Raw genomic sequence first — 23,539 nt, forward strand, 5'->3', positions numbered from 1 at the left:
AAAAGAACTGTTGAGCGCTTTAAAAAGCTGAATCATATTTGGTACACCTTCTATAAAGATCAGCAACATTAGAGCTTTTAAAACTTTTCTGTTGCTTTTCCAAAAAAAGCGTTACTCGTGTAAAAGATATTTATGCCATGCATCATCTCTCTCTCTCTCCTTTTCGTGAGAACCCCCATTCTTAAGAAAAGGACCACTATACAAATTCTACTGTCCCTTGAGCTGCTTGGCTTACGGTAAAGTGCGAAAAACGTGCTAAACCATCTCGAAATCTCCGCTAAAAGTGTGAGCTTTATACCAATAGTCTTTTGATTGCTCGCAAAGGTGCTACTTTACCCAGAAGACTTTGAGGTGTTATTTGATAATAGTGCGTAACATTTTCCTCTAGAAGGCGAGAAGACCCTAACACGTCATTCATCACTGTCACAGACCAACGCTAAATTGGCAGGGAAAGTGTGAAAGATGCCTCCTTACGATAAGCCTCCTTCAGAGATTACAGGAGCAATAGCAGAACTCGCATCGATTTTGGAAAGGTTAGGATCCAACAGGTGTTTGCATGCAATTGGGAAAGCTGTCTTTGTTACGCTTCCTTTCAGCAACAGTAAAATCAAAAAACAGCGAATAGTAGAGCAAAGGAAATAAAATAAAACTGGACATCCGAGAACTTGAAAAAAGAGCGCAAGTCTCAGCAATCCCCTGCCCTATTTTCCAGGCAATACATCTCCGTGTCAGCCAAGTTGATCTCAATACTGAAAGCTGAACTTCTTGTTTCAAATATAGTGTTTCCAAGTCCGTTGCTACTACACTTTATATTTATATTAAATGTTGGAACTGTATTACTTTCACTCTTTTAAAATATTCATCATTCTAGACAGCATTTCGATGTTCTTTTTATTTTCTATCTCTTTGCGAAACCCCTAGAGTAATAAAAGTTTCACGACGAATTTCATTTTAATAAATATATTTTTTAAAATATCGAACTGTATATTCTGGTGATGAGTATTCAAAGAATCTTTTTATATAAAAAATAAATTAATACGATACAATGTTTTATTTCAATCCAGGAAAATGAATGTGAAGTGGTCCAATCTTTATTAATTTACGTAGCATTTCGATTTTAATCATGTACCATCAGTTTCATTTCTCGTACATGATCGCTAACTTTCGTTTTTTCCACCATGATAATTATATTAGAGGGAAAAACAACAGGTAACCCAAGGTCATTCACCAGCCTTCTCTTCCACAGCCTTCGTACGATGGGCCTTTGAATAGTTTGTGGCCTGAGTATACAGGGTTTATTTGAGAAGTCTGGTAGCACGTTTCTTTCAGCCCCTTCTTTGGAGTCAATACACTTTTTTTCACCCAGGCTGCAATGCGTTGATTCCATCTGCGAAGAAAGTTTTCTGTTTGGCATTCAAGAATGAGTCTACTGCTACAATGACGTCACTGTCTGTGGAAAAATCGATGCCAGCCAGGTATTATAAGAGGCTTCTGGGCAAGGCATTGTTCTTGTGGAACATAACTCCTTTACTGAGTTTTTTTTCAGCATTTGTCTTTGATATTTTCATATAAACGCTTGACAAGGTCCGCATAATCTATCCCTATAACTCTCTGGCCTTTCTGAAGGTAATCCACTAGCAACACTCTATCGGCACCCCAAATTACACATGCTGTCACCTTGCGAGCAGAAGCAATAGACTTCGCTTTCTTTGGAGCGGGAGAAGAGCTGGGTTTCCACCTTCCAGGATGCTCTTTGTTTCTGGCTGAAAGTGATGGGCCCACTTCTCATCCATGGTTGAGAAGTGGGCCCATCACTTTCAAACCTTGGAGGAAATTTGCTGTATGTACTTAAAAACGATGCAAATGTTCACTTGACTTTGCAACCCTTGTGGTTTGTGATCTTCTGTCAACAACTTTCAACTTATCATGCTCACACCGTTTTCAGAGCAAGAACCTTTGCAATTATGTGGCACATGTGTTCAGATGAGTTGCCCATGACGCCGGTATTGAACTAAACGGTCACTTATCGATCACTTATCACAGATTATGCATACTCTCAATTACTTCTGCAGTGATAGACGCTGCAGGTGTTTCACAGGATGGGTCATCTTTCGGTCTCCTCTAATTTTTAAAGTCTGCTGCCCATTTCTTAACGATGGAATAGTAGAAGCATCCTTCCCCAATGTTGTAGCCATATCCACATGAATCGCCTTTGGGGTTATTCTCTGTTTTCCCAAATATTGGATGACTGCATGGTGATTGATTTTATCCGTCCTTCCTCATTCAATGCGTTGACTTCAGGACCTGTAATTAAGCAAAAGACTATTGAAACTGCACGAAACTCGGTGTGTTACTATTTCAGTGTTACTCATTAAGTACAGAAATTTATGACACTGTACCATTACCCTTTCATACTCAGGCCACAGACTTTTCAAATCCCCATCGTACATAGTTGGATCACAAATGGGTGATATTGAGTAGCCTGCTGTTTTTCACCATACTATAGTGTGCAAATTTAATTCTACAAAACACTGTCCTGTGGAATTAAATGTTGTTTGTGCGCTTCAGTTTATAGAAGAAATTAAGCATAGCTTTAATCAAGCATGCATTTTTCCAGCCGTACCCCTATTTTCTATGTCTCTCTCTCTCTCTCTCTCTCTCTCTCTCTCTCTCTCTCTCTCTCTCTCTCTTTGCTTTCTAATTCTTAAAGAGGCACGAAATTGGTCACCGGCTCACTCCAGCGCTGTATGATCAGCCACATAGCTGTAATTTGTAAGAGTAATTCGCACTAAATTAAGAGGTTCACTGAATAAGAGATGTCACTAAAATAGAAATATAAATAAATAAAAAATATATGTCATATTTTAAACTCTTCTTTTTTTATAAAATTTATCTAGAAATAAACTGTAGGAATGAAACCTAATAGAATTAAGTTGAATGGAGTACAGCGCATAAAAAATAATGACAAAAATAAAAATAAAAAATACTGGTAATATAAAATTTGTAATATAAAATAACACAATTTGTAATATAAAATAACACAATTTGTAATATAAAATAACACAATTTGTAATATAAAATAACACAATTTGTAATATAAAATACTACTCAAATTACTGCTATCGATTTTATTCCTTTAATTTAAACATTTTCTTTTGTAGGTTTTAGTTACCTATTCCTCCACATATGTTCTGGTGGCGCTGAGTATAGACCGCTACGACGCCATAACGCACCCAATGAATTTCTCAAGCAGTTGTAAGTATTTTTTTTAAGTCATTGATTTATGGATAATTTTCTTTATGATTCATGGCTGATGCATGAAAGTTGATTCATTATTCACAAACTACTTTTCCAGCTGAGGATCAATAAAATCCACATTTTCAGGACTGCAATATCCATTCGCTTTATTTGCTTATTTTAATGTGGGTCACGCGTCACCTTTATAATCAAAATATTCTCCTGGAAGTTTTTCTTTTTCCTTTCTTTCTGTTTAATATGAATTTTGCATTTGATTGGGAATTTATTAATTTTGCTTCAACTCAACCGAAAGTTTCCCAGAGATCCCCAAATGATATTTGCTTCTAGAAATGCTTTATGAATATATCAGCAACTTTTCCTCCAGGAATTACAATTATTAAATTACGCGTGCGTTTTAACGGAACTCTTTCAAACAGCAGAGAACACTTCATGCTAATTAAAGACATTGATGGAACCACTCTAACACGGATGAGAACATTTTGATACCTTAAAATGTATTAGATATCTTCTATCTCAGTCTCATTTCAAGTAAGGAGACGTCAGCAGCCCGGTGATTAGCTACAGGTAGAGTATTTGAACGTTGCGTGTTCAAGCACTTGGAATAATGCTATCCGGAAAGCTACTTTACTTCTATTGAATCGCTTATTTCCTAGCTAAGCGCTTAATGCGCGTGTTATCTTTACTATGTTAAGTCTGTCTGTCCGTCCGCACGTAACAACTCGACTCCCAGGGGACGGATTTCATGAAATTTTATATTTGGGCCTTTTAAAATAAGATTTGCCGTCCTGTTCCAAATTCCACGAAATTTTATTAAAATCGGACCAAACAGAAATTTAGTAATTATTATTTGTTTCTTTTTCTTCGTCCTCATGTAATACTTCGACTCCAAGTACATGGATTTCATGGAATTTTACATTTGAACATCTTAGAAGATTTGTAGAGCTAACTCGAATTTCATTAAAATCGGACCATCATCATCAGCCATTTTCAATCCACTGCAGGATGAAGGCCTCTCTAGCAGCTTTCAAGTTCCTTCTGTTTTGTGCAATGGCCATCCACTTATTACCCACGAACTCGTGAATTTCATCTGTTCATCTACCTTGTTGTCTTCCAGGTTTTCTTTTAGCTCCTCTTCGGTACCATTCTGTTATTTTCTTAGTCCATCTGTCATCATGTCTTCATTGTCTGTCCGTACGCATGTAATAACTTAGTTTCACGAAATTTTATATTTGGATCTTAGAACGACGACTTGTCAAGCCGTGTCAGATTTCATAAAAATCGGACCAATAGAAATCCGGCAATTATTATTATTATTTTCTTTTTCCTATCATATAAGCTAGCCATAGTTAGTTGTTATAGTTAGTTAGTTAGTTGCTATGCACCGGTTGATGAAATGAATGGGCAATATGGCGGGTGGGCAGAAACGAAATTTTTAAGGTTCTCTCATAAAAGTCTGCTTTTTTGCTCTTCTTTGTAATAAATTATGAATTATTACTATTTACTATATAACGCACTGCGTTCAGGCACGAGGACAGAGGTATAGGAGCTTTGAGTGGACTGTGTTTTAAGCCTGCGTGATTGCTAAATGGCTGACGTACAGATTTCAAGATCCTCAGTTCTCAGTGCTCCTGTACAAAACAACTGTACTCCCTATACTGGAGATTTCTTCTCCTAAAATGGAACCCACACTACGCATACTTGATACAGCAAATAGAATCGCTGCAGATGAAATTTATTCACTATCTACTTCAAGCTTCAAGATTGAAGCTTGAAGTAGAAACTCGGAGAACTGTTCTCGAACCCTTGTACCATAAGATATGGTTCAACCTTTCTGCCGGATCTTATATGTCATATTGATCTTCACGCTCCAGCAGTGGCTACTAGACAAAAGTCTGCATTCCACATTGGTAACTCTAGATTTGAGATATCGAGGAACTCATTCTTCAAAAGAACTTTGGCTCTCTTGAACAAGTTTAATCTGGATATGTCTGTGAATAACAAAAAGTTTCATAGAACTATTTGGAGTAGGTTTACTGGCTGATGGAGGAGTTCTGGGTTAAAGATGTCCTCATTAATTCGTGTCTATGTGATGATGTCTCCTGCAACAACCTCCTTTGCGCGATTTTCTTCATGGCACTGGACTTGATGTCACGAATACCTTTTTTATTTCCTTGAATTGGACTTTTCCCGTTTGAAGAACTCTTCATTGTTCTTCTATTTATTTTGTTATCTTTTATTTCTGTTCTCTTATACACTTAAAGATTGAATTCATTTTCAGAGCAATTAATTTAAACTCTCCTGACCTAGTCGAGCCTCAATATAAACAAGAACATTTTATTTTTTTAAATGATTTTCTTTTTTATTTCTCAACTGTTTTCCTCTGCGTTTGCTTTCTTTATACATCCCATCTGTTTTCTCTACTTTCCTCAGTTTTCACCGCTTTTTTGCTGACCACCAGAATTTTATCTAAGAATGGATCTATCGATGCAGTACAAATCAATGTACACAGTTGCGCAAGGTTGTCTTCAGTGACCTTCGGAATTCAAAACAAGGGACTTCGTTCGTAGTTCACAGCCAGTGAACCGTGTCTACGACTTTTTTTGCATGCAAGGAAGTAAATCACCCAGAGGTTTCTTGGCCGGATATGAGTAGAAGGGAGAAAAAATCTGACTTCCTTTGACGGAAATTGGCACCAATCACAAGTAAAAATTAGTTGAATACAAAACTTCAAACATTTCACCATCATAAAATAAATAAAAAATAGCATCGCTGCTTAAACAAGAAAATACTGCGAAAGAGCAAAGATTCTGTATTTTTTATGTCTCTAGTCAAGAAATCTATTTGATTTCTTGTATTTTTTTTATGTATTTCTCCATTTTTTATTTCTTTATTTTTGTGTATGTAAATTTATGTATTTATTTCTTTATTTTTGTACATGTAAATGTCACGAATTTAGTATTTATTTCTTTATTTTTGTGTATGTAAATTTATGTATTTATTTATTTTTTTATGTATTTACGATTCTGTATTTTTTACGTTTCTAGTCAAGAAATCTATTTGGTTTCTTGACTAGAGACAAAAAGTGATTATTATGATTACGTCATCATTCAATAGACACATCACGTGATTATTATAATTACGTCATCGTATTTTTTATGTAATGTCTTTCCATGCCTTAGTGTGACCTGCACATAGATTTTAATTTTAAAAAATCGCTTCTCGTTAGTTTTACAAAATAAAAATAAAAAAACATTTCAGTAAATGAAATTTAAATTTGTCTTCTCTAATTTATAGTTAATTACTCGTAGTTAATAATTGTTAAACAGGAATTGATTGAGACACCTTTTTCTTATTCAAAGTATGCGGAGAGTTTGAAGTGATTACGTCATTTCCTGTGATTTATTAGGATATATCTAATCCAACTTTTGTAAATTTATTCGAATCTATTAAAATCAAAATATTAATACTGTACTTCAAAATGAATAATAATTCAACAAATAATACTTCAAAATTTATATGATACAGTATTTCTTATAAATAAAATATTGTTTCTAAGCAAAAAAAAATCTCTAAACGGATATTTTTATTTTTGCAGTACTCCTTTTGACACATTTATTATTGATTTTAAAGTCAATATTTAAGTGGAAATTGCTACTTTTATAGACAGTAAATTTTACAGTTTTTATTTTATTTTAGAGAGATATACCTAGTGGCTGAGCAGTGGCACAAACAGCTGAACTTATTTTACATCTCTAAACATTTGTAATGATTGTCTTGTCCTGTCTGAAAGCGGAACAAATTTGCTTCTGTAGCGAGTAGCCCTGGTATTGCACTACTTTAAACTGATAGCTTTAGCTATATTACAGCTTTGAAAACTGATTTTTTATACTGGTGCCAGATTGTAAAATGTTCTAAAACTTTTATTAATAAAAGTATAGAAATTATTTGGACAAATAACGGCTCTTTTAAAATAATTTTAAGCGATATTCATTAGAACGAATTTTCGGTACAGCGAAATGGTTCTTGCATTCCGAGAAGTTCGTTGTAACGGGATTTTACTGTAGTTTAATGAGAAAATCTTCGCAACAGATTTGGACAGGTCAATTTTGAGCCCATATTTTTTTTTTTTTTTTTTTTTTTGACAGCTTGATAACCTTTATTGGATCAGTTATCTGGGCGATCTTTGCGTTAAGGGGTCACAATTTTAAAATCGTCAATGTAGCTTAGAAGACGTTGGCTGTTCTTCACTAGCAGCGTAATCATGGCAGTAAAATAAGACACCTCATAAAACTTCCCCTTTAGTTACAGCAGTTGTTACCTCCTGCACCCAAATTCTCTCAAAAATTTGAAGCTGGAATACACGGTTTCGAAAAAATATCTTATGAAACTAAGGACGTTGCAAGTGATGTTATAGTGGATGTCTGACAGATTGATACGCTTCTAAATCGAGATTAGCGAATGCAGGTTCCTCTTTTTTTAAGAACTGACCAAATACTTTTGGGTGGTAACACGATTAAGTGCTCAGATAGAGGTAGCAAATTGACGATTTTCTTCTCCAAGCAGATGGGAAGTGAGAACTGACAAGAGTACCTTCTGATAATGTTAGAGGGCTTGAAGCGAAAGTTCTTTGGTTGAGTATGGTTTCACACCTTTGAGTGGGCTCCTGTCCTGTGAATGTTCCCACTCACTGGGAGCCCTCGTGGGTAACACATTTGGTAAGACCGTCCTCTTCCCCATACCGGGTGGAAAACACCTGAGTTCGAGTTCCATCGATGACGTGAGGAATTTTTATGGGTCTTTTTCGCAACATGGCTGAGTTAGTCGGTCTCAGGCAAGGGTAGCCTGGTTTTTTCTCCTGGAAACTGTTTTTCATCCAACAAACAGAAACTCGACCTCGGAACACACAATTTATGGACAATATACACGGAGCAATATGGCTTTAGTCGCCGATGCTCCTAAAAAACCCAACAACAACAACAACTCACTGGGAAAATCATTAGTTTTAAGAATTTTGTTGACGATGGAAAGGAGTGGTTGGAAGACATATAAGCTCAACTTTCGCAGAAATTGGAACTCTCCTCCAGTACCAGCACCGCTACTGGGAGGCAATGGCTTCCAGAAACAGTTCCGTTGAATCTATGGCTGTAGTTGGGTAGGTTTAGGAGGAATGCATTCATTCCCCTGGGTTTATCTGAGGTGCCAGATCATAGATTCTGCTTTTGTAGGGTTTTCAACCTTTAGATGTGAGTTTAAAAATTCATAACCGTGGCTACTTTAGACAAATAAAATGAGCGCCAGCTTTAGAGCAATTCTTTTTCAGACACCTCGCTTTTCTGCTTCCATACTTGGTGGAGCTGTTGCTTAAACTGGAACGTCATATTAGATAATTATTCATATACAGTCCTAGCAATCAATTTCTTATTTAGGTAATGAATATTCAAAAAGATGTTATTCCTTTTTTTATTGTAATTTTTCATTGTTCTATAAAACATGCCCTTTAAATACAACTAACAGTTAGATATTTTCTCTGAAAGCAGTTCGTAAAGCTCTCCTAAAGATTCGCTAAGTTCTTACCTCGGTTATAAAATGCAAAACTTTTAAGCAGACAGCAAGAGTTTTCGAGTTTTTAATGAACGCCTCGTTAATCTTAGAGCTGAGAAGGCTGGATATTAAGCTCGTTGATGTTATACACGAGATGATGGAGAGTTTCGGGTTCCCTCCGGAAATAGATTCGGTGCTCGCTTTACCCTGTTTAAACTCAGCGGTCGGCATGGGCCACGTCATTCACCATTTTCTTTTGTTTAAACCAGGTGACAAGCGAGACAAATTGCTTGTTAGGCGTAACCGGTTTCCCCATGCCTATTCTACAAGAAAAGCTGGAGTATTGATTTTTACAGAAACGAATCTGTCGTTGGACCAGAAGAAAATTTAAAGTATGATGGATAAGTTAGGGAAAATGGACGCACATTCTTTGGATTTTTGAATTCGTAGTGTGAATGGACATCAATCTTTTCGGTGCGTGCAACACCAGAGAAAGGCGGAATTCAGCGGTAAAAGCTCACAATTATTTCTGTAGTTTGAATCATCTGTAAGACACACCTTCGTGAAATATTAAGTAGCATTTTGTTCGATACGTTCTACCATGAAGAGTTTAGAAAAACTTTTATTGAAGTGGAGGTACTTCGCTAGTCAGTGGCATATGTTGGATGGTGCATAAGTAAGGAAATACGTTTAACTGTATTTATTTTAATTAATGCTAGCACAATAGAAAGGGCATACGTGAATTCAATTTTGCACCATTTTGGTCTTTACAAAATTGCAGTCTTTTGGGCTAAGGCACAATTCCTCACAAATGTGTTCTCGAATTCTCTAACTATAGATTGAACTCCAGCTGTTATCGCTTTATCCTTTAAGAATCCCCACATAAGTAATCACAGGATGTTAAATCCAAGGAGTGCAGTGGCCATTCAAGGGAACTGAGCCGTCCACCGTCCTGGAAACTTTTCGTCTAAGACTCGCTGATTGAGCTGGTGCTCCATCCTCCATAAAAGAGCAATGCAAATGTCTTTGAGTTACAAGGTCTACCAGACTTTGATAAACTGTGTACTGTTCTCATTTCATCAAACTTCTTCACAATTTGCTTTATTGTCGGTGGTTTATGTCCAAAAAACTTATTGAACTGGTGGCCAGCTGCTGCAGCATTTTTATGTTTTGAACTTTTCCTAAGTTATTTGAACCATTTTTCAAATAACATGCATATTTACATCAGCAGTTATTCAAAATAGTTTCCATGCTTTCAGACCACCCAGTATTGCCCATAGCAGTGCTCTTTTTATTTAGAGTACTGCAATACCCAAGTAACCCTTGGTGAAGTACCTCTCAGTGGCATGTCATCATGAGCTTGGGCCCTGGTGCAATGTTAACTTATTTGGCCCCAAAAATCTCTTCGTTTGAGGAGTCCCCCTGCAAGAACTAATGTTGTTTAGCTTTTCTAGGATGAGGCTCAAGTAAATTTTGATCTAAATTTATTTAATTTTTTTTTTAAATCATTACTTAATAAATCATCGATGTAATTTTTCTTGTAATTTTTTACAGGGAGGAGATCCAAGCTTTTAATTTCCCTTGCATGGGGATTCGGTGCTTTATTTTCCATTCCCGCCATATATTTGAATAAAGAAGCATTCGTCAAGGACCGCATGCAGTGCTGGATTAATCTTGAACCGTGGCAGTGGCAATTATACATCACTCTGGTAGCGATGTCTCTGTTCTTCATTCCAGCTCTTATCATCTCAGCTTGCTACTGTATCATTGTGTACACGATTTGGACCAAAAGCAAATTGATGGCGTATCCAAAGTTAACGAGATATTCAACCATGTCCAAAAGTAAGAAGAACCAACCGTTTGATTTAAAAATGGAAAAAATTGAGACTCACATAACAGTGGAAGACTCGTCTTTCCCAAAAATATAAAGATCATAAATTATGAGATTGCTTGTTTTCCATTAAGATTATTACTAAATATAATACCACGTGAATGGTTCTATTTTAACAATAATCCAAACTTAGAATTGTTTATTTGCATATCGTAATTGTAATATTCATAATTGTATTCAAATTTGTAATCCTTTATATTTTTGTTCTCCCAACAGCACGGTCTGATGACGGGTATCTGTAAGATACCTGAAACGTTACCTTAATATTTGGGCGAATAGCTTAATAAACCAGATTATTAATTTCACGTGGTATTATATTTAGTAATAATTTTAAAAGTAGATAAAATCAAATAATACTTATTAATAAACCATAATAAATTAATATTACAGTTGAATGAAATTAAAAATCATAGCAATATATATATATTTGTATTCAATTAAATATTCGATAAGGCAATTATTTTATTGATAAAATATTAAATTGAAATTATAATTCGTATATTTTGTTTTCAATTGATATTACTTCGCTAGGTGTCGCTGTACAACAGAAAAGAAGCACTGATAACGATGTTGACAGAAAGCGGACCAGTTCTCGAGGGATCATCCCACGTGCGAAAATCAAAACTGTCAAGATGACATTCGTAATTATCTTTGGTAAGTGTCCCTACTCGACTGAAACATCTGCGAACTACAATATGTATATAAATCATCAACCCAAAGTGTCCAGTCGTGTTTATGTTAATAGAACGGTTCCCTTGACAACAACACCCCTTTATTGCGTGAATGTTTTATAGTGTTTTTGGCATTGACGAACTTTAAAAGTGATCTCTGTCCTTTATTGCGCCAAATCCGCCAGCACGGTCCGCTAACAACAGATCGATAGAAGACAAACGTTAGATGAGCTATCGGGAGGACGCGACATGACAGCCCCATTGAGAACCTTATCGCTTTCTCCCAAGTGATACGCCACTGTCGGAAGTTAATAAAAAAGCGAGCCTCCTGTGGAGCCATTGTTCGCAGTGAGTGACATTTTTAATCATTCGCAGAAAAATGGATATTTAAATTGTGTTCCGAGTTAGAAAAAAACTGAAACAAGCTCTTCTGTTGCTAGATGGCGCTATATACATCCGGATGCAAAACAAAGCTGACATGTTGGACATCTTTGGTAGTGGAAAATGAGTCCAGAAGAAAACAAAACTTCCCACATCCCCTCCAATAATTTGCCCAGTTCTTCCTTGAATTTATTCAAACTACCCACTTCCATAGCAACAGATGGAAGTTTGTTGCAACAATCAACCGCCCGTTGGTCGAAGGCTAATCTATCCTACGACCATCCTTCCTCTACTTGAACTTATGCCCATCCTGTGTATAATCTGAGCAAGGGTAAGAATCACCGAGAGGCTATCAATCGGATATCCTCTCTGTGTGTAGTCTACAGACGTTGCAATTTGCAAAACTGGAGCCTTTCCTGGTAAGAACATCCTCTTCTTCTCCTCGCTAATCGCATTGTTCTTCTGTGCTCTTCCTTGTGTTCCCGTTTCAACAAATAAACATTCTTCCTAAAGTGAGGTTTCAAAAGTATGCAGTACTCACGATGTGGTCTACAAGTCTGGAAGTCTCATTTTAGGAAAGATATTGCTGATGCTGTTATCAGGGAAGGCTTTCCTAGTGTGAATCAATGGCACATCTTGTGAGTCTTCTGTGAAAAGTAGTTAATGGAGAAAAGAAGCTTCAATACCCTACTGCAAAAGCCATTGATGAAACAACACTACTCTTGGATGAAAATCATCGTATGAGAGGGCTAGCACGCCCTGCACGTCATGTGGATAGAGTTGCTGTTTGGGAAGAATTTTCCTTACAGTTTAATGCGCAACAGCTATACTTCTACTACATTTCTCGTGCTAGTTTTTCCTCGATCGTGTCTTCCACCTGTTCGTCTAAAACAATTTCCCAATAAAGACTCTAATTCACTATTCCCTCACGTGGGAAATTACTGCCTCACCTGGGAAATGCACTTCAATAGTCTTAGAAGCACCTGTACGCAGACCGTAGCACTGACTCTCCCCTTCAGGTACAAATTCCTTGTGAATCATATCCTGTCGAAAAACATGACCACCATTATCTTGATCGTGGACTTCTGTAAAAGAAACGTTTTGGGCCTTTATGATTTTGAAGTCGTCTTCACGATCTGATGCTTCGTGTATGGGTTGTACCAAAACACCTAACATTCATCTTCAATGACAATACTGTCGAAGAAACTAGGATGGTCTTGACAAGTCTGGATGAAACCTTTGCATGATTACACTCTTCGTTGCTTCTGCTCATCCGTGAGGCTGTGCAGAACAAATTTTGCAGACACCTTCCTTTTCTTTAAATCTTCATGCAGAGTCTCAGGATTCGTCTCCTTATCCATCACATCAGCCTTCAATCTGAGGGTTAAACGAAGATATCTCTTCCCAAAATTTCCTGAACTTTTGCGATCCTTTCTCCTCATTTGGAGAGGTTGATGTACGCCCACTTCTTGGGTCATCGCGAACATCCTCACATCCGTCTTTGAACCTCTTATACTATTCAAACACACTGGTACGGCTTAACATTTCCTCACCTAAAGAGTTTTTAATATTTTATACGTTTCTGTTACAGATTTTTTCTCAGTTTAAAGCAAAATTTGATATTCGTTCGTTGCTTCATTGCAAATAGCACCTGCCCGGGAACTTTATTGCCATACCTCGTATATGCATTTTTTAAATTTGATTTTAATCGAAGAATACAGAATAGTTAAGCTATTTCCGTGCACGAAAAAGGCATTAATAGCTTTTTTATTCATTTATTCTCAACCAAACAGAATATTTCTTCCCATTACAGAAAATACTTTGTTTTTCCTTTTAAACTATACATTGTGCAATTTTCGCTTTTTAAAATTCCTATTTATGGATAAAAGCTGCATTTCTCGACTTTCTCTCGACCTTGTACACGTGTATATTTTGTTTATGCCCATGTTTACTTCATTTCGAATACACCATCATCCACGTGTAATAAAAGTTAGTCGAATTTGTATGAAAGCTGAGCCTGTTGCTTTTTGATGTTGTTGTAATTTAATCTCTTTGAGAAACACAGTTGAAATTTAACCCAGACATTGAAAAGCTTCGCTTCTCCCTTCACGTGTGTTTTCGGTAAGCAGCATCTAAATGTCTAGTTAATAGAATGGCCTTATCGCTCACAGCAGAACTAGCTTTCCTTTATAACGAGTTGGCTTAATATTGCACTACTGTTAAACAAATATTTTAATAAGTAAATGGCAGAATAACTTCTTGGTGATGCCTATTTGTTTCGTTTCCCTAGTTGCACTACTTTGCAAACGGATATCTTTTACATCAATTTTATCTGCGTTTAGTCACTAGAGACCGTCTGCTAGCTGATGAGGGACCAGTTAGTTCTGAAAGCGGCCGTTATAGCAGTCACATCTATGGTTGACTTTTTGTAGATGATATCTGTTTTGAACGTAGTGTAATACTTGGGCAACTCCTTGCAAAGGCAAGTCTGTTGTGCTGCGAGAATTGAGACTGCTTTATCTCTGCTACTTCACCGAAATTTATGTTTCTGTACACGTTATTCTTTGTTAACTTGTAATACTTTGTGCAAATTAAATCGAAATTATTGCATTTGTTTAATTTCAGTGTTTATCCTCTGTTGGAGTCCATACTTCATCTACGACTTGCTGCAGGTCTATGGCTACATCCCAGTAAACCAAACCACGATTGCCATCACAACATTTATCCAAAGTCTAGCCCCACTGAATAGTGCAGCCAACCCTATTATCTACTGCCTGTTTTCCACACGGATCTGCCGTAACCTGAGGCAAGTAGAGGTCAGGGTCACTCTTGTACTCTTCCTTAGTGTGTAGTTTGTTCATCTTTTTCTTTGATGTGACAATTTCTTAAATTTTTTACCAAATTTTATAAATAAATAATTTTAAATAAGCCTTCTGTATGGGTCATTTGTGTCAGCTGCAAGTTGGGTGTATTCTGTGGACAGATTGCCTGGGTTGTAGGACGAGAAAGAAGAGTTTACGACCAGAATTTTCAACTCTCACCCCAGACCAACCAACTCCCACAGTGACTCTTTATGAGTCATCTGATGACTCACAACAGTAACTTCAGCTCTATATGTAAACCCTCTACAAGAATTCGTAAGAGAGGATCTCCACCAAAAAAGGAGTCAACTTAACGAAATGTGTGGTTTCAGCAGGATGATGCTATGGCTGGCATCATTCTGTTCCATGGATACTTTAAAGGAAATATTTCAAAATCACAGTCTCGTTTTTGGTGACAAATTAGCCACCAGGACTGCAAGACTCATCTGCTTGCGATTTCATTTTATGGGGTTCTTAAAATTCAAAGTCCATGTAAACCATCCAAGGGCAATTGAGCAACTCAAGTAAAAAAATCATGGTTACATTGAAAGAATACCAATAACTTCGAAGAATACATTACGCAAATGGATAATGTGGGAATAAGAGTAGAAATTGTGTTCGTAATGGAGGTTGTCATTTAAGGGACGTCACCTTGAAACCTGCAGTGTAATGTAAATGGTTTGATGCATATTATTAAAATATAATAACAATAAATATCTTTCCCTATTTGTACAGTAGTTATTTAAATTTTAAAATGGGTATTTCCTCTCTACCACTGATCTTGATTTTCCGCATTAAATAACGAACATCCATATATATGTCCACTTCAAGATCCAGTTCGTTTGATATCTGAGCTCTGAGATCCAGTAGTTTTGTATTATTAATCAGGAGGAGAGACAAATCTTCTTCGATTTGCTATTTAAAATAGATCGGCCTTCTTTGGTTACCCTGCAACGTGTTGAAGACCTGCGGCAATTGGGAGAGCTGTATTCTTTTCAATTTGAAGATCGTTAGTATCTTAAATGTTAACGCACTTTGCTCTTTAAGGCTGTTGTCCTTTGTGAAAAAGATACTGTACATTGAGTGTATCTATATATGGTTTCATGACAGCTGGCTTTGCATTGATGCAGTGCTTCTGCCTGGGGGCATTCCCCTATTGAATGGTGGGTATCTGCGAAATCTGTTTATGTTCCACTCTTCCAAGAGAAGTGTGGCTGCCTACAATGGAGACATATTCACTTTTGTTTGGTTTTCTGGGCTCTTTAACTTCCGAATATTTTGTTGCATAAACGCTCCAAGCAGCGAAAAGTTCAACGACATTAGAGACTGAACAGATTTCAAGCAGTTGCTCATCACATTCTACTGTGGCGATCTCTGGTGGCCACACCAGAGAACGCTTCAATGAGGTAATTGACATGAATGACCTCGCTAGTATTTCCCAGAACTTTGGTATCTCAGTAAAAACATCTTGGCATAATGTTAGATGGCAGATTAACCTTCTCCTCTCATGTTAATTATCCCGCCCTGAAGATCAAGAAGTTTACTGCAGAAATTATCCAAATTGGACTTGGGAATAAATAGAAAGACTCTCTTATTATATTATACGGCAGTATTTGTTCCAATTACAACATATGCTTCGGGAGTCTGGTTTCATGGGACCGTTAATATTAAACTTCGTTTCAAGCTTATCTCCATTCAACAGAATTTGCTGTTTGCCATTCTCCGGGCCTGCAGGAGAGTGTCTTCTGTTGTTCTTGCTGGAGTCTTACCACTAGACCTACATGTCATCTTCAAAGGACTGTGTTGTCATCTAAAGCACGGACTTCCTGGCAATGTTTTCGGCATCTCATCTGACCTAACTGCTGAATCAAAAACGAGAAACAGAGAATTTGGGATGAACTTACCAATGTGTGCCAATCACGATGCTGTTCCAGTACTATTGGTCAAGTTACTCGCTCTTTTGTACCTGTACTTGCCTTCTCTCTCAATAAGAATATTCGCAAATAGTATTCTCCTAGTTTAACAACGTCATGTATGCTGGGCACGGTTCCATCAACACCAGACTATTTCAGTTTGGCTTCTCTGACACCAATCTTTGCTTGTTTGGTTGTGAGGAAACCTGGACGCACATTCAGTATCGCTGAAACCAAGGTGTAGAAAGAATGGTGACCGGTTCGTCACCATTCTTTCTACACCTTGACCACAGTGGCCCTGAGCAACTAACAAGACGTACCGTTTCGAATATGGAAGCATCGAACGCATGAGCTGCCACAATCATGCCGTTTGGAAACTCCTGATATCTTTACTACGTCCCATAAGTGCTACTTTATCACTTTGAGTTGCACAACCAGATGCAAATTACCACTGCTCTAGCGTACGAAGCTGTTTGGTATTTTATTCTGTACGCTATGAGAAACTAAATTATGACCACTCGATTACTAATGGAGTGGTCATAATTTATGAGTGGTCATAAATATCTTCAGAGTACTCATTCGTATCATTTATTATACAAATTTGTTATTATAATCCTCGAGTTAGATTAAGAGTTAATCCATCGACAGATGGATTAAATCTTAATCGTTTAAAACTATTGAGGATTTAGTGAGTCATGAAATTAACTGTGTGACTTGTTTTTCTTCCCCAGAGAACTAACACCGTGCAACTGGCTAGCCGAAGCACTATGCACGCGCCTTCTCACACCACCAAGTCCTCGATCGGAGACCACGTTTAGCCGCGTGTCGGAGTACGCCAGCGTCGTGGAGTCGACGGAGGGGTCGTCGGGTCACTCCACGCTGTTGCGGAGAACTTCCGTCGCCGGTTCTCAGCAGGCCCCAGCGAAAGGCACGCGCATCGTTCAAAGGGACGGCGGCGCCCTTCTTTCTTCCAACTCCCACCCGTAGGTCATTCCGATACAAAACCAGCGCCGAAGGTCGAATGCGGCACGGACACGTGCCGAGGAGGAGCTTCGTAGTCGGTCGAGTGAGATTCCAGCCACCCTCTTTTCCAAGGAACGCTAAAAGACATTTTATTATTGGGTCTTGCGATTTTCTTTTCTTTTTCAGCTCTACACGCCATCTACCGACACCCCTGCAAACGGTTCTCTCCAGAAGAATACGCGTGGAAGAAAAGAAAACCAAAATTCATGTTTTAATGAGAGAGAGAGAAAAAATGTAACAATTTTTGAAAAATTACCTAAATTTATGTAAATATTAAAAGGGTTTGTGTTTTTGTTTCCCGAACATCACATTAAATTTTTCTCGTTATAAACGACTCCATTAACTTCAGCCGAAAATTTCAACCATCACTCGTTATTAGAGGAACCAACGAAAACTCATTACAGGTGATAAGAATTATAATTGAATTCATTCAAAGGAACCCGTTTAAGAGAAAGAAAAATGTAAAGCCGCTACAACATAAATTAACAATCCTCGGGGATACTTTTTAAAAGTAGAAAAAACTTTGTAATTATAAACCGGCCATCCCTCGGTAATAACAATCCATTAATAAATTAAATCTATTAATTAGCTGACAATCTTACTTCGTCCATACAAACGTGGCTTTTCAAAATATTCGCTGTTATTGTATTCACTTAAAAGAGCGAAGGATAAAATTATAATCAAAAAACGGCCTTTATCAGGAAGAATTCTCCTCAAAAAACTTCCTCATTTCTTTCTCTCTTCTCTAGGAATTCATCAAGTGGTGGTACAATAAAAATGAAGAAACATTTATTTCCAGGTTAAAGAAACACTTCCCACACATAGTCCAACACTGGTAATATTATTTTAATGAATAGCATTCAATTCACAATCGACTACCCAAAGCCCTCGTAGGAATTACCGTTTGTAGGATCACCATTCTCCTCCACACGGGGTGGAAAAGACCTTGAGTCGGTCCCAGACGAGGATAGCATGGTTTTATCTCCAGAAACTCGGGTTTTTCATCCAGCAAACAGAAAATCGCTTTTAGTCGCTGATGCTCTTAAAAAAAAACCCTACAACAACAACAAGAACTATCCAAGAAACGTTTAGCCTTGTTTAAGCCTCGTCAGAGATGTGCACGTAACCAAGTGGTAGTACAATAAAAGCTTTAGGTGAATACTTGCATTAACTAGTTTAAAGCATTCTCGGGATTCTGATTTCTTGAAAACCCAATTTCCTGTTTCTTGGGACTCGTTTTATTCTCCAGTCACTGGACAATTATGAAAACTATATTGACAACGTGTAAAGTCTTACGATGATGTATTTGCATCAGTGAACTGAACCAGAACTGAACACTGATGATTAATGAAGAAAATTTGCTGCCACGTCATACATTCGCCCTAAGTTTTCTTGTTGACAGGCGTGATCGATGAGAGTGATTTTACAATTAATGCGACCACCTATATAATGACATCGGGTGAATTATAAAATTCGTCTTTGCCAGGGGTTGAAGCAAGGTGAAGAAAGACGAACTTTTATAATTAATATAGCTATTAATTTCACCAACAAAACAGCAGAATTAATGGAGAAAATCATCACTGGCTTAATCTGATGTCAATCAAGGTGGGAGTTCTTTAGTACTGAAAGATGACGATTGAGAAAATTGTCCTATTCCAAAAACTAGTAAAGTGGGATTACTAATTACCATTGTATTTTTGATTTCCATTCTCCCTGGTTCTCGTGGGTAGCACAGTTGGTGGAATCGCAGTTCTCCCCACAAAAGACTTGAGTTCCAGTATATATTGTTCTCTTACTGGAAGGAATTTTTATGGGTTTTTTCCACAACGTTAGTCTGTCTCAGACGAGGATAGCGTGGTTTTTCATTCAGCAAACAGAAAATCGATCTCGGAACTCACGTAATTTACAGACAATATACATGGAGCAATATGACCTTACTCGCCGATGCCCCTAAAACCCCACAACACCAACCATCCAACCTTTGTCCCTTTCTATAGCTCCAAATACTCTCCTACACCGGGTAGAAAAGACCTGAGTTCCAGTAAATATTGTTCTCGAATTGGGAGGAATTTTCATGGGTCTTTTCAAAAACGTTACTCTTTCTCAGGCGTGGGTACCATTGTTTTCCATCCAGCAAACAGAAAATCGATCTCGGAACTCACGTAATTTGCAGACAATATACATGGAGCAATATGACCTTAGTCACTGATGCTCCTAAAACCCCTCAACAACAACAACAACAACCTTCCAACCTTCGTGCATTACTGTCGGTTTCTATAGCTCCAATTACTTTCCGAGCATATCTCATAAGAACACAAACAGCTGTGTTGATGGAGAAGTCATCTTAGTTTCAGAAATGCCTCTTGCTTTTCCCGTAACTGTCTTCAGACCTCGGGGATTAATATTGCGCAATCCGGACCCACATAATTTAGATTAACAGGAAGTGTCGGTGACACGTGAATCATTGGAACATAATGGAACTTGGCAAACAGCGAGAACAATATTTACATTAATAACAAATCCTGAACTTTTGCCTTATGATATTTGAACTCGGAGATTTATTTATTCTAATAAACGTGCATGGATGAACACGAGAACCTGATCTCTGTCTTGTGTCAACTTTGATTCATTCTGACAAAATCTGCATCAGCAGTTTCCGCTTGTAATTCTTTGCTTCTATGTACAAGCTGCATCCGAATATTAACTGTAGCTTCCAGAAAAGACAGTTGCCGGTTGCAAAAATTTTACCTTTTTTTTGGTGGGGGAGGGACTTAGTGCTGTTTGGGTTGCTACAGATCATCATCAAATGAGAGAACTGAGTTTTTGCTTTGTTAGAATAACTGGAGATTTTTCCAGGATTATAAAAAATTAAAGAAGTCCATTCATAATTAATTCATATTAAAATATTAAACAGTAATATAATTTATTAATATCAATAACTAATCTAATTACAATTACTCAAAAGGATTTGGTTTTAATCACCCCGATCTGTGGATATTTCTAATTGAATGTTTATTGAAACCCCTCATAACGTAGTTGAATCCAAAATCTACTCCAGTGCTCAGACGGTAGTCTTCAACAATCTTAAGTCTTTTCAAAGTCTTAACTCACTTTAAGCTTTCCGGATATGCTAAAATCACCATAGCAATATACACAAGACAGGATATAAGGGCCCTCGCGGTTGCACTGTTGATATAATCGCCGCTTTCAAAACCACGTGGAAAAGATCTGGGTTCGGGATGATGAAGAATTTTTATGGGTCTTTTTCACAAAATGGTTGAGTCAGTCTGTATCAGGAATTGAGAGCAGGTAGCGTAAAGAGTCACTAAGAAGTGGACCTGAAGATTCACTTAAAAAGTTTTCAGGTTTGTAACTCTACTCGTTTTGTTTCGATTTTAACGTCTTCAACAATTCTACTGGACTTTTTAGAAAACTTAAGAGATTTTTGGAGGTTGTTATTATATTAGGGGTTTTTTTTGGAGCATCTGTGTAACTTCAGTGTAACTGATCCAGTTGGTGAGTAGAAACTTTACTGATAATCTTACATAAATCGTTCAATTATCCACCAGAATACCAGACCATCACCTGCAGAAGAAACTGATCTAGCTGACATATTTCCCCCTCTAACTGACATTGATGACCTTAGTAAAATTTCCCATACCACACCCAACACACCTATTGAATGTCTCCGTTAGTTTTTCTATAGAACCAAAATTAAAGAAAAAAACTTGAATAATCTGAACAAGATTTTGATATCGGCATTTAAGTGTGGTTACTTGAGAAATTAGAAGAATACGTTGAGAGAGAGGGAGAGGAGGGGTTAGCATTAATGGTTTCTCAGCAAGCATCTTCCTTTGGACTGTTTACAAATTTTTAAAATTGGGCAGCCCGTTTTCTCTGTTTCTCCACTCAATACGTGGTCTCTATGTCTTTAAATTTTCTTACCCAGTCCTTAAATATTTCAAGATTCTAAACGCAAGCTTTACTATTGGTAATACGTTACTGCAGAGAGAAAGAAAAGGAAGGAAAAAGTGCTTTTCAAATCCTGTTATGTTATATGTGAATGTTGTCTCAAGCGAATATTGTTTGAAATTTAAGTGCCATGGCACTCTTCTTTTGAATCTCACTGTCCAATTCAACTCACAGAACATTTTTTCCCTTTTTATCAATCATCCCTTCCACCTCTGATCTTTTAAACGATTTTCCCTCGCATGTATTTCTTAAAAATTACAATCTTCAGAAATTAAATCTGAGGCTCATTCACACGAAAAAGGCAAAGGACACGAAATCTTTTAATTCCAAGAGAATGCAGTGGAACAAAGAGCTAATAAAACTAAAAGTCAAGAGGTAGCAATTATGCTCTTCCAACTGGCGGTTACAATCTCTTCTACCATTTCACTTTACCTAATAAGCGAACAGTTTGTTCGATGCGTAATGAATTCGTAATGATCATCAACAAAGGTTTTCTGGACTCCATTACAAGAGCATTCCAGTCACAGAGAAGGAAGGAGCAGATATCAAATGCCACTCTCATGGCCAGCGTTTTAAAGAGAACGTAAATTGGATGACAATAGACGTTGCTTTTCAGCGGAAGAGCAACATCTCTTGTTTCGTTGCTAAGCAACGCACGAGTATATAACCGACGTTATTCTTTGGAGAACCTGTTGTTTTAGCGATCATCCGATGGAGTGGAAAATCATTTTAAATTTGGTTTTCTGAGACAAATAGCCGAAAACCATTTGAGACAACGTCCCACAGAAATATATACTTTGCATTTGTGTTTCTGGAGGGACTGTGAGTTAACACAAACACTGTGAAAATCAATCGGTTCTTCCCTTAGACTTGGCGTGTTTTAATGCCACATGGGGACAGTCTGTCACCAAATAATTGGATTCAAACGGAAGACGAAAATACTCATCGAAACTGAGGTCTGATTTAAATGTGGCTCTCCGCGAATTTTAACGATTTCCTTTGGCAGCGAGTGAAGGAAGACATCCGATCGACAGCCTCCTAATGACTTCACCTTTCTTTCTTCTCTTCCCTCTACCAAAGTACTAATCGTCTGCGCTTCGTTTAATTTTCTCCCACTTCTTCTGGGTTCTGTCGTTTGATTTATTTCGACCCGAAACTGTGTAAGAATTGAGTTAGCAGGCGCACCGTCTGACTTCTTAAGAAAAAGAGAAAAGACGGAACTGGAGAATGAATCAATTACGTCGCATCTCTCCGAGGTGAAAAAGTATCTTCCTCCAGAGAGAGACCATCAACCAGGTCTCTTAAGCCTGCTAATCTCTATTCTAAGTAGTCGCAATACCAGTCCTCAGTTATAACTGTTAACAATTGAATTATAATGAGTTATCTTGCTGTAGGAATCATCTTAATGTGAAGTTCCAAGGATGGTAAGGAGAATACAAAAAGCATTCGAGCGATCATTATAGACAGTGTTAACTTGTTGACTACTGTCCAAAGATTCAGACACAAATTAGAGTATAGAATAAGTTGGCGGTTACTGATCTTTCAGAGGGGGAAGCCACGTTGGCGCTGAATACCAAGAAAATCATTAAAAATGCTGCAAGATATCTATAACTTGCGACTTAAGTTATTCTGGCAAGAAAGGATATTTTGGATAGATAGGTCTATGGTTTCCGAATGAATCCCGTGATCTTTTTTTTTTGTGAATCAGCATGATATAAATATAATGAAGTGACTTGAGCATTGACCATTTCGAAGTTAGAGAAGAAGAAACTTAATATGCAATGGAGTATATCTGGAAGAAGACAAAAAAAAGTATTTCATTTTCGGTCTTGTTCAAGGATCTAGAAGATCTAGCTCTAAGATCTATTAGTATCAGCAATGGCCATATGGCGAGAAAGCCTATGGCTTATGCGTCAACAGCCAAAAAATAATAATAATAAATAAATTAATTAATTAAAAATAAATAAAATAAGATAAAATAATAATAATAATAAGAAGAAGAAATTTTTAAAAATAATAAATAATTAA

The 23,539-nt window shown here is 37.2% G+C and overlaps 1 protein-coding gene across 1 annotated transcript in view; it reads left to right on the forward strand.

Moving 5' to 3' along the window:
* LOC150075780 (cardioacceleratory peptide receptor-like) overlaps positions 1-17,754 on the forward strand; it is a 54,821-nt gene extending 37,067 nt beyond the window's left edge. Inside the window, exons 4-8 of the mRNA XM_090387460.1 lie at positions 3,162-3,255; positions 10,354-10,641; positions 11,222-11,344; positions 14,368-14,558; positions 17,248-17,754. Of these exons, the coding sequence (XP_090243586.1) occupies positions 3,162-3,255; positions 10,354-10,641; positions 11,222-11,344; positions 14,368-14,558; positions 17,248-17,334 (783 nt within the window). The 3' untranslated portion in view covers positions 17,335-17,754. The remainder of the gene's footprint in view (positions 1-3,161; positions 3,256-10,353; positions 10,642-11,221; positions 11,345-14,367; positions 14,559-17,247) is intronic.
* Positions 17,755-23,539: the final 5,785 nt, after the last annotated feature.

Source organism: Mastigoproctus giganteus, chromosome 13 (genome assembly GCF_048544385.1).
Source record: "Mastigoproctus giganteus isolate SK-2022 chromosome 13, ASM4854438v1, whole genome shotgun sequence".
Taxonomy (NCBI): domain Eukaryota; kingdom Metazoa; phylum Arthropoda; class Arachnida; order Uropygi; family Thelyphonidae; genus Mastigoproctus; species Mastigoproctus giganteus.